We start from the raw sequence: 12,440 nt of genomic DNA on the forward strand, positions 1-12,440 counted from the left end.
ATTAAAGTTGCTGGCTATGAGTTTGTTTCTAAAACAAAGGTCACGATAGATTTCAAGGCTTTCTAAATTAATATACTTATTCTCATTTAGTGGTTTGAAATTTTATATCCATAATGAAGAGAGTGAATATTGATTTATATGACTTATGTAATGGAAAAACTGGAATTCATTATCACTAGATGAAATTGCAAATCTTATCATTTGAAAGCTGGAAGAGATTACAGGGAGTTATATTTGACTTTCTCAATTTGTAGATGGCAGAGAAACCAACCAGGAGGGCACAGCAGTGGTCTAGGAAAGTGATGCTGATGAGAGCTGACTTTGGCAATGGGAATGGGTTAGATTCAGGAAATATTTCTGAGGTAGAATATCAGCAGAATTTGGTGACCACGTGGGGTTATGAAGGGGCGGGGGAGGATGGTGAGGGGATAGAAGACTTAAGAGATTTTGACTTTTAGAGGTTGAGCAGTTGGTCATAACTGCAGGCATCTCTGTCAGACCCACTTCCCCTAATTATACTGCTCTCAAGCGTTTTATGTTCTGGCCTTCTTTGCCTGGAGATGCAGTTTTCCACTTGTTAGGTGCCGATAAAACTGACTTGACTCCTCTCTCATTAATTCATTCCACAGATACATAGTGAGCACTTACTATACGTTTAGCACTGCTCACCTCTGAGGATGTAAAGGTAAGACATGCCCTTGAGGAACTTAGAGTCTAACAGGAAGAAACAGATATGTAAACACATAGATGTGATAAAGTGTATGTTATGACAGAAGGACCTACAGCAGGGTCTCTCCACTTCAGCACTGTTGACATTTGGGACCAGATAATTCTTTGTTGTAGGGGGCTTTCCTATGCATTGTAAGATCTTTAGCAGCATCCCTGGCCTCTACCAACTACTGGATGCCAGGAGCACCTCCCCAACAGCTGCAGTGACCAAAAGTGTCTCCAGACATTGCCAGGTGTCCCATGGGGGCAAAACTGCTCAGGGCTGAGAACCACAGATCTGCATGTTACCACGAGGACACAGAGGAGGGGGTAAGTAATTCTACCTGGGTAGAGTCAGAGGAGACCCAGTTTGAGCCATATTAAGAGGTAGCCAGGTGATCCTCAGATGGACTTCAAGAACTAGGCCTTCTGTCAGATCAAACGCCTACATGAAATTCCTAATCAAGGCTTTTTGATAAGCTTTCAATATTTTTGTTACCGTGGATGACAAACGTGTTCACAGTTTGTTTGTTTGTTTGTTTTGTGGTACGTGGGCCTCTCACTGTTGTGGCCTCTCCCGTTGCAGAGCACAGGCTCCGGACGCGCAGGCTCAGCGGCCATGGCTCACGGGCCCAGCCGCTCCGCGGCATGTGGGATCCTCCCGGACCGGGGCACGAACTGTGTACCCTGCATTGGCAGGCGGACTCTCAACCACTGAGCCACCAGGGAAGCCCCACAGTTTTGTTTTAAATTTATTTATTTAGTCATTGATTTTCAAGCTTTATCGCAGTAAGAATTGTACATATTTAAGGTGTATATATATACTGTGAAATTAAAAACTTTTAAAAACCATTTTTACAACACAATTTACACCAGTGGAACAAAGAATTGAATATCTTTTCTTTCATCAACAAATGTGATTTTGATATTTCCCTTGATGGTACAAGTGGATTTCAAAACCAGTCAAACTTTTTCCTAACGAGTACTTCAAAATAATGATGAAACTTCAGGTACAGAAGCGGCTGTAGGCGCCAGAAGCGCGCCGCGCAGGAACCCGGCTCTCTGCCCCGCCCTCCCTGGGCCTCGCCTTCGGCTGCGCAGCCTCCGTGCGCATCCAGACGGGAACTTCCCCCGAAGATTCGCAGGGGCGGTCCCGGAGGCAGAAGTCGATACCTGGCAGCGCACAGCTTCCCGCAGCAAATTCAGTGAGTATCAAATGGCTCGCTGGAGGCCCATGGGCATGCCAGCTGACTCCACTTGGCTGCCTTCTGAAAAGTGTGGGTGGAGGTTACTTTTGGCTGGAGGGTCCCCAGCACCTCCTTTTCCCCAAACCCTCAAGCTACCCTTATGGGCTAAGAAAAAAAATCAGTCTATTAGACCGCACCTGTAACCTATTCATGGTAGATGAAGCAGGAGGAGCTCCGTTCTCACGTTAGAGGGCATCAAAATCACCTGCAGGGCTTATTAAACCATATTGCTGGGTTCCTTCTACCCGCTTCCTCCCAGGTTCTGGTTGAGCAAGTCTGGCATGGGGTCTGATAATTGGTATTTCTAACTAGTTCCTAGGTTATTCTGTTGCTCTGGAACCACAAGTCGAGAATCACTTTCATAGAAGTTAAACAAAGTGTTTTCTAAATACTCCAGCCCCTTCTCACTCCCTCTTAGCCTGGTTTATTTTCCTTGAGAGCAGTTATCATTACTTGATATTATATATATTTATCTGCTTTTTGTTTGTCCTTAGTAAGGTCCAGGAGAACAGAAACTTTGTTTTGCTCTTATAGTTCCATATTTTAGAACAGTGCCTGGCACATAGTGGGAACTAAAAGATATTTGTTGCTTGAAAGAACACGTGTTTTGGAAGGCGTCAGACAAAGCTGAAGCCGTGAGAGTGAAAAAGCTTGCTCAGGAAGAGGGGAAAGAGTAAAAAGGAGAAAGGCCAAGGACAGACCTTGGTGTGCATGGACATTTAATGGAATAAGAGAAATAGGAAATAAGAGCAGAAAGCTAGGTGCCAAGCTCAGTGCAGCAGCATCTGAGACACCCACAGAGGAGAGATTTTCAGAAAGGGAGGGGACACCAAGCGTAAACAGCAGAAATCATCTAAGATGAAAAGACTGAAAAGTCTTTAAGATTTGTCAGTTAGAAGATTTGTCATTGATGATTTTGGTAAGACTGACTTAAGACGTTCAGGGTAGTAGGCTGATTGCTTTGGATTGAGTAGGGAATGGTGGATGAAAAAGTGGGAAAGAATGAGTGTGGACAGTTTATTCAAGGATTTGGCCAGGAAGGAATGGCTGAAAGTATTTCTCTGTCTCTCTCCCTTTCTCTTTCTGTGTGTCTCTGGGAGTCGGAGCAAAGTCACTTTCTAGTGGTGAGGCAGGAGTGTGTAAAAGTTTAATAGGGGACTTCCCTGGTGGCACAGTGGTTAAGAATCCGCCTGCCAATGCAGGAGACACGGGTACGAGCCCTGGTCCAGGAAGATCCCACAGGCTGCGGAGGAACTAAGCCCGTGCGCCACAGCTACTGAGCCTGCATGCCTAGAGCCTGTGCTCTGCAACAAGAGAAGCCACCGCAATGAGAAGCCCGCGCACTGCAATGAAGAGTAGCCCCCACTGGCCACAACTAGAGAAAAGCCGGCGTGCAGCAACGAAAACCCAACGCAGCCAAAAATAAATAAATTAAAAAAAAAAGTTTAATAGGGATGGCAAAGGCTTAGAGTAATTGCTGTGGGAAATAGAATTGAACGGTGACATCACATGGCCCCAAATTGGGCATAATGTTAAAAAACTGTGGGAGGTAGGAATGCTGTATAAGTTCTATCAGGAGCTTCTAACTCACCTACTCCTTTGCTGTGTTTTCAAAAGATTCTCTCATACTTGTCATGAGGCATATATTAAAGCTTCAGAGGCTTAAAACACACAACACAGAAACTCGTTACTGGCTGTTCTCTAAGGCAGGAATGCTGGTAGGAGCAGCTGCAATGGAAATATACTCCCAGATACAAGCAGGGATGGGAGGAGACCAGATGGAGACAGTTAATTACCAGAAGAAAAGTGGGCTCTGGTCATCATAATAGGCTGCAGGATGGCAAACACATTGGCCTGACTCACAGAGCTCTCTGGTTGTGGTAATTAATTGTAGGATCCCAAGGAATGAACTCAACAAAGGACTCACTAAGTCTTTTTGATTTGTGTAACTACAAAAGCAAACAAACCAACAAAACAATTCTTGGTCTTTGTGAACAGAGGCCTCTCGTGAGTGAGCGACATGACTTGTCAATCCTATTCCAAGAACTAAATCAGATCCCAGACCCAGAGCATCTTGCGTGTAGCCTAAATATTCTTAAAGAAGGATGCTGCTGAAACACTGTACCTAAGGACTGCAAACCTTTTCTCCAGCCTTTCCCCAAAGGTCTTGCAGTCCCTTATGGATAACTGATCTGGAGAAAAGGAGGAACTAAACTTTTCAGTAACTATCACTAATTTCAAACAAACACAAACGTCACTGTTTGCTGTCAGCATTCTGAGCTTATAGGGGTTAGGTGATAAATGAATTAAATTCTGGTCCAAGTTCACCTTTGGGCAGGGCTAGTGGGACTATGAATTCATCCTGTGGTTAGTACCCTACTTGCCAAGTAAATAGCTGGAATAGGTAATCTTAGCAACTGACAGAATTCCTACATGGGCACATTCACTCATTGAGTAAGGGCTATTCTGGAAGAAAATGCCAAGTGGAGTGCCAAAATAGTAGATCAAAAGCATTACCACATACCTGGAGAATTCCAGAGGTGAGTGTCACCATCAAAGGCGTGAAAGATGCTAGGGTGATGGTTCCCACCTCATTCCCATTTACTTCCCAGTTTAGCCATCACAGAAGTCTGACAGGTCTCAGAGAATGACAGTGCATTATTGTAAACCCAAGCAAGTGATAATTCCAGTTGTAGCTACTCTTCCAAAGGGGGTCTCCTTATTGAAGAAACTCAGCCCCTGACACTCAGCAGTTATTGATCTGGGACTTAGCTCCAGAATATCTTTGTAAAAAATCCTTTTTTTTTTTTTTTTACATTACTCACCAATAACTTTCTATATTCAATCAAAAGTTTTGTTTTTATTGCCTATCACTCTTACATCCTTGTTCATTTCTATCAGTTTCTTCTCTTTAAAGTGGGGATCATAACTGTCCCTTTCTCTGAGTAATCGGGAAGAAAACTTGATAATCTATGCAAAGAGCATGTAGTAAGTGCTCCATAGGTGTTACCTATTATCTTAGATAATTGGCGATGAAAATCTGGGATGTCGTTTTTCAATCCATTGTTCATTTTGCTGGAGTCATTCTCAAGTTGTTTAGCGAGATGATAAACTTTCAGAATTTCTGCGTGTCTGAAATGTCTTTTCCTCCACTTAAATGCTGATTTGACTGGTAAAGAATTCCAGTTTCAGCTTTGAAGATATTGTTCCATTGAGAAATCCAATGGCAGTCTAATTTCCATTGCTTTATAGGTAACCTGTTTCTATATAAAAGCTCTTCTTTTTCTCCTAGGTTTTGTCTAGGATGGGATCTTAGTTTCATTAGTTATCCTAAGGACTCAGATGGCCCATTTAATCTGAAAATTTGTGTTTTTCTTCAAATCTGAGACATTTTCTTCTTTTTAAACGTCCAACCCTCACCACCATTCCATTGTTTCTGTAACATCTGTCATTCAGATGTTGGAACGTCTGGCTGGATCCATTCTTCATGTCTCATAATTTTCCTTTTTGTTAATTTGCGCTATTTAGCCCTGTCCGTTCTGCTATAAACCAGCCCATAAATCTTTTCTGTCTTTCAGAGATTACAAAATATTCCTGGTTCATTGATGGAACATTTTGTTTTTAGAGGTTTTTTTTTTTTTTTTTAATGTCATGGGATTTTAGATGGAAGCTAAAGTAGATGTGTGTGCTCTGATTTCCTTCTTGATTCGAATTCCTTGGTTATCTTTTGGTTTGTCTTGTTCCTTTAATTAGATTGTATATTTTAAGGTAAAAGTCTTCATACTATGCCTCTCTAGTCTACACCTCTTATATACTGTTTTCTGGTTTTCTAGCACCTTATAAATCTGGCTCTTTCCACCTATCCAATAAATACACCCCCAGGTTGTTTGCTCAAATACATCCTCTTCTTTAGTTTCCCAGCTCTTTCATCTCCAGGGGCACCTGGAATGTTCTCCAGTCATTCAAGAAGCCCTCCTCGGGCTTCCCTGGTGGCGCAGTGGTGGGGGGTCCGCCTGCCGATGCAGGGGACGCGGGTTCGTGCCCCGATCTGGTTGGATCCCGCATGCCGCGGAGCGGCTGGGCCCGTGAGCCATTGCCGCTGGGCCTGCGCGTCCGGAGTCTGTGCTCCTCAACGGGAGAGGCCACAACAGTGAGAGGCCCACGTACCGCAAAAAAAAAAAAAAAAAAAAAAAAAAAAGAAGCCCTCCTTGCCTCACGCATTCCTCTCTTCCGGGAGCCAAAGTTGCATCTATCTAGCTCAGCAGTGATTCTCCACCAAGCACCAGAATTGCCTAAAAATTTCCCCCAATAGACCTAGACCTGCTGAATCAGAATTTCTGCCGATCAGACCTGGGCATCATTTTTCTTCCTTAAATAAGCTCCACGGGTGAATGAGAGGCACACCGAGGCTAAGAACCTCGCAGCCTCCTTATCGGGCTGCCCGTCCGTAGGGCGGGACTGACCCTCCCTGACCCTGGCTGGGAGGTCTTTGGAGGGGTTCTTGCGCGCTGCCGCCCCGCGTGTCTTCCAAGCACGTCGCAAGAGGCAGGCGCCGGATATCCCAGAAGGCCACCTACGCTGCCTGGGAGCCCGGCCAAGCGGCCCCAGGACTGCGGCTGAACCCAGGCTAGACTCCGGAGCAGCCAGGACCTGCCCGACCTTCTGTCCCTGAGGGGCCGGAACGCGGCGCCATGGGAGCGCCACGCGGGCCCTCCGGCACCAGTGCGCAGGCGCGCAACCCGCTTCGCAGCTCCTCTTACGTGGCAGCTAGTTAAGGGAGCGCCTTTGACTTTGCGAGGCCCACAACGGCAGCGCCGGCGCCAGCTCCAGGGTGAGGGGCGCTTCGCCTGCTTCCCTCCGGCCTGCCTCTTTTACCCTGGGTCGTGGGCAGTCACCGGGGCAGGCGCAAGGACAAGTCCCCATTTTGCCGGCACCCTTGAGAGACGTTGGGAGCGGGGCAGGGGACCCCACCTCCACCCGTCGCCCGAGCGAAGAAGAGAGGGGGTGGGCAACGATGAGGTCGTTGACTCGGAAGGGGACGCGGGGATCCTCCGCATAGGTTTGGGGTGGAGAAAGTATGCCGGTGCGAGCGTCTTTACGCGGAGCCCTGTCCTCGCGCTGGGAAAGGGGTGTTGCATTTGCCTCCTTCCCAGCCCTGGTTCCCAAAGAGTGGACGAAAGATTTATCTGATACGAAGTTTGCAGTGTAGAGTGAGACCCCGAGCAATCCGAGTTAACGCTTCACCGAAAAACGAGCCAGGAAGTCGGACTTCTCACACACTAGGCCGTGGCAGGGATTTCTTGCGATGCACACGGGTTAATCAACACAGGTTGGGATAAAGACTGAATTGTATGGGGGCTTTGCTAAACGAAGTTTCAGAGCACCCTCGAGGTACTGCTTCTGCCTCATCACCTGTAGAAGTCGCATCTCAGTTGTTTGTATTCCACTATTGGCCATTTTAGACTTCTTATTGTATTTATTTTTCCATCTTGGGTTTGCCTGCTTTTCCTCACGAGCAGTGTTTCTGTCTTAAGTCTTGTAGGGCGCAATGTCTGAACAAGAGCGTATACAGGAATGCCTGAGGAAGGAAATAAGGTCACTTCTCATTTCCACCAAAGATGGTTTGACCCCAGAGCAGTTGGAAAAGGAGTACCTTTTTATGGTTGGCAACCGTTTACCACTCCGAAACCTTGGGTATCGGTCCACCATGGAGCTGGTGTTGGGTATGCCTGATGTTGTCAGTGTCTACCCCTGTGGGGACGGTACTGTAATACTGAAAGGTAGGTTTAAGATTTGAAGGTCTTTGAACTTTGCAATAATAATCACTTAGTAAAGAATTGTTCTAGCTCTGCAATTATCCTGCATCCCCAGCAGGGGATTTTACTTTTGTGAGGGAGAAGAGGGATCATAGGCACCTTAGAGGTTGTGGACAGAGTTAGAGCTTTAGCACAACCAAGAAACCTTCCCCAGAATACTGTGCATTCACAAAAACTACCCTGTGCATGTGATTTAATATTATTGCACCTTAAGTCAGGAGAAACTTAACAATGGGACTTCAAATTATGAAATCACGTTTAAAATTTCATAAAGCACAGAAACATAATTGTCGAGAAGTTTATTGTTCGTCTCCAGAGTTTCAGATCTTTCAGGAGTTAATTAGCAGCAGTGATAATAAATTGGGTTTTACTGTTCATTCTTCATCCTGTAGTAGAGAAGCTAACAAGCTGTTGTCTAAAATGCAAGAAATGGAGCAAGCAAGGGTTCGTGTTTATCATGTCACCTATATACACAGCTCCTTGGAGAGTTACAAATTATATAACCACAGATGCAAAGAATAAAGAAGGAAGTAAGTTTTCACCTAAATATGATTTCTTTTTTCACACCTCCTTAGCCATTCCAGATGAATCCACCAAAGGAATAGCAAGTTTAGTTGCAAAACAGAGGGGCAGCCATAAGGTTCGAAACTCCATGCAGAAGGGAAGGGCCAGTGTTCGCTTTGGGCCCAGATCTCAACGGCGAGTACCTTACCGAGGAAGGGTGCCCCCTATTCTTCCAGCTGTCGTGAAGAGTGAGTTGAAAGACCTCTTGACGTTATCTCCTATTCTCCTTTCTGATTTTGAGAACGCATTTGCCAAGCGATTTGGACGATCATTCCAGTATGTGCAGTATGGCTTCTTCTCTATGTTTGAGGCGCTGAATGCCGCTGCAGATGTCATTTCTGTAGAACAGACCAGAGCAGGTTCTTTGTTGATGCTGAAGAAGAGCCTATCTGAGGAAAAGCAGAGAGGATGGCCAGCAGGTAAGCATATTAGCACTGGTAACTATTGCAGATCAGCAGACTTTGGAGCAGTTGTAGTACATATGTACGTATGTATGTAATGGCTAAGCTTCAACAGTTTGTTGAAGTTGCATCCTGGCTCTACCACTTGCTAGCTATATGATCTCAGGCGAGTTACTTAAAATGTCTAAGTCTTAGTTCCCTCATCTCTAGAATAGGAATAATAATACTTACCTCTTGGAGTCAGGCTGAGATGGGGGTCTGTAAAGTGCCTGGCATTTAGTAAGCTCATAATAAGTGGTAGCTATTATTATGAAGACACAAGATCAGCTCTCTCTAGAGTACTGAAAAAGAACATTAGTTATATGTGTTCAGGTAAAGAAGATATAACATGGAAAATGAAAAGTTTTAAAAATAATACTAGGGCTTCCCTGGTGGCACAGTGGTTGAGAGTCCGCCTGCTGATGCAGGGGACGTGGGTTCGTGCCCCCGTCTGGGAAGATCCCACATGCCGCGGAGAGGCTAGGCCCGTGAGCCATGGCCACTGAGCCTGTGCGTCCGGAGCCTGTGCTCCACAATGGGAGAGACCACAAGAGTGAGAGGCCTACGTACCGCAAAATAATAATAATAATACTAGTTTGTAGCATTTGCCATCTGATCTTTGCTAACACTGATCTTTGATATCCTAGCAGGCATTGTAGTAATTGATGTAGTGTAATGATAACCACCTTATTTGTATAGCAATTTACCTTGGATTCTCATACCATAGACAAGTTGGGTGAGTAACCCAATCTTATCCTTATAGTTAAGGAAGCCAAAGCTCAAGAAAGTTAAATGACTTTCTGAAAATTTCATGACTTGAAAAGTGGTACAGCTAGAGTTAGATACTGAACTCTTACTACTGCTCATTCAGTGAGCTTTTCCTACCCAATCACTGTCTCCCTTAAGGGCTCAGAAAACTGATGTGATCATTTGTATAGTGTCCCTCTAGACCCTTGACTGTATAGAATCTATACACTGCCTATTTGGGGAATTCTATGCCTGTTTCAATGATTTTCTTTTTTTCTCAAAATTTGTATTTAGATTAATATAGGTGAACCATGAGAATATCATGAATTTACAAACCAATATTTAAATTGTGGTGGGAAGTGTAATTTGACAAGAATATGCTAGGGGGTTTACAGACTCTGGTCAGGGAAGGCTGTAGGGGCCACTGAGTGTTTTGAGTCTAAACCTCAACCGTATCAGTATTTGTTTTAAAAATTAAAAACAATTTTTTTTGGCCCTGCTGCGCGACTTGTGGGATCTCAGTTCTCTGACCCCCAACTGTTGAACCGAGGCCACGGCCGTGAAAGCCCGGAATCCTAATCACTAGGCCACCTGGGAACTCCCTGTATCAGTATTCTTACGCTGCTCAAACTTTGGGAGAGTAACTCATGCTATTAAACTTACGTGAGATTGAGTTGTATAAAGCAGTTTGCCAACTTATTGACTTGTGGGGGGTGGATATTCCTTCCCAGTGATTGAATTGTTCATTTTCTCCATACACGGTACCTTATTCCTCATCAGGATATCTTGGAAGTAATTTTTTTGTGTGTGTGAGCTTGATCTTAGGGTAAAGAAAGAGCTAGGCCATAGTGGAGTCCGGTGATCTGTCTTTCATGTTGTATAACAGAATATACCTCTCCTGTAGTATTCCCCTCCATACAAATCTTGAAGAAAAAAAATCTATACTCTAGAAGAATATCCTTTATTCTGTAGCTTTTCATTCCCCACCCCTCCCCCCATACCACTAGATGGTTATCCAGTTTGAAAAGCATAATTCAAGCAGATTCCTTATTTGAAGACTTTTTGGTTTCCTAAACAGGATACAGCTTTTTAGGTTTATACCTATTGAATCCTGCCTCTTTGTAATTATATTCAGGTGTCCTTAAGTGGAGTTTTAGATAGCCCCAACCTTTCAGTAACACACTTATGATCTTTTGGTTTTCTTCTGTAGGTTACTAATCATTCCCTTGTATGTAAATTTTATTGGCTTAATATAAAAATGTAAGCTTACTTAATTTTTAGTTCTAAGTTGAGGGCCTAGCCTCTATATATAAATACCAGAAAACTAGAAATTGTTAGTGATAATTTTTCTCTCCTCTTCTTTTATTCGCAAAAGGTAAAATTTTTACCCAGCCTTTTAGAAGGAAGCAACAAGGGTCATATCCCACAGGTTCCCCAGTAGCAATGGCACGCTTTTCACAGCCCACTTCAAACATGGAACCACCGAAGCAAATACTGGACGTGGAGAATACTTCTAGGTCAAATGTGGAGACTTCAAGGCTGAATCACACTGAAAAATTAAACCAGGTGAGATATCCGACTTTGGAGTTATAAATACACCAAAAATGTGTTTAAATTCAGTGGCTATTACTTAGCTCTCATGGAAAAGCTGACCTTTTAAAATTCAAGTCGTTCACTTATTTCACATTTAACTTAAGCATTTTCTATGGTTCTGTGGATTAGTTAAGAAGTGAGAGGTGGCAGTGAAAAAAGAGTACAATTTTATCAACTCCATGGTTTCAACTGTTTTCTGCAGATGACTCCCAAATCTGTATCTCTAGTTGCAGCTTCTCACCAAAGTTATAGGAGCATATTTGCAACTTAACTCATGAATATCTTCACCTGAATGGCTGGCCCTGAGCACTGCAATCCTGGTATTTTTCTGTGACTATGATGCTGAAGGACTTTGAGTAAAACCTACTAGAATAAAGCCAACAAAAGCCTGATTATGTTAGCAAGATAACAACCTAAGTAGAGCTCCAAATAAGCACATGGAAATTAAAGACATAAAAGTGCTTCATTTCTATAACTTAAAAAAATTAGCTTCAGTAACATAATTTACATATAGTAAACTTTGCCCATTGAAAATGTACACTTTGAGTTTTAACATATGTATCTAGTTGTGTAATCACCATCAAAATCAAGAAACAGCATTTCCATCATCTCCCCAAAGTTCCTTCATGCCACTTCGTAGTTGATATCTTTCCCCAACTACAGCTACAGGCAACCACTGCTTTCTATAAGTATAATTTTGACTTTCCAAGAGTTTCATATAAGTGGGATTAACTAATGCTTAGCTTTTTGTGTCTGGCTTCTTTAACAGGATGCTTTTGAGATTCATCCAGTATGTATCAGTGGTTTGTTCCTTTTTCTTGTTGAGTATCATTCCACTGTACTGATATACCTCAATTTGTTATCCATTCACCATTAGATAATATTTGTTTCCTGTTTGGGGTATTATGAATAAAGCTGCTATGAACATTTGCTTACACTTTGTATGAACATTGACTTCATTTCTCTTGGGTCAATACCTAGGAGTAGGATTGTTGGGTCAGACAGTAAGTTTAACTTTTTAAGAAATTGCCAAACTGTTTCCAAAGTGGCTGTACAGTTTTACTTTCTCATGAGCTATGTATAAGAGTTCCACTTGCATCTTTGTTAACATTTGATGTTATCAGTTTAAAAAACAGTAGCCATTTGAGTGTGTGTATAGTAGTATCTCATTATGGCTTTAACTGAAATTTCTCTAATGATAAATAATATTGGGTATCCTTTCGTAAGTATATTTGCCATTTGTATATCTTCTTTGAAGTGTCTAATAATATCTTTTGCTCATTATTAAAAATCGAGTTTTCTTTGTATTGAGTTGGAAGAGTTAT

At 43.2% G+C, this 12,440-nt stretch overlaps 1 protein-coding gene across 1 annotated transcript in view; it reads left to right on the forward strand.

Annotated features, from left to right (window-relative positions):
* The first annotated feature begins 1,833 nt into the window (after nt 1–1,833).
* The window catches only part of TDRD5 (tudor domain containing 5), a 95,533-nt gene continuing 84,926 nt past the window's right edge, over nt 1,834–12,440 (forward strand). The window contains exons 1-4 of the mRNA XM_067714513.1: nt 1,834–1,913; nt 7,490–7,735; nt 8,347–8,754; nt 10,898–11,088. Coding sequence (XP_067570614.1) covers nt 7,504–7,735; nt 8,347–8,754; nt 10,898–11,088 — 831 coding nt within the window. The 5' untranslated portion in view covers nt 1,834–1,913; nt 7,490–7,503. The remainder of the gene's footprint in view (nt 1,914–7,489; nt 7,736–8,346; nt 8,755–10,897; nt 11,089–12,440) is intronic.

Source organism: Pseudorca crassidens, chromosome 2 (assembly GCF_039906515.1).
Source record: "Pseudorca crassidens isolate mPseCra1 chromosome 2, mPseCra1.hap1, whole genome shotgun sequence".
NCBI classification, from domain to species: domain Eukaryota; kingdom Metazoa; phylum Chordata; class Mammalia; order Artiodactyla; family Delphinidae; genus Pseudorca; species Pseudorca crassidens.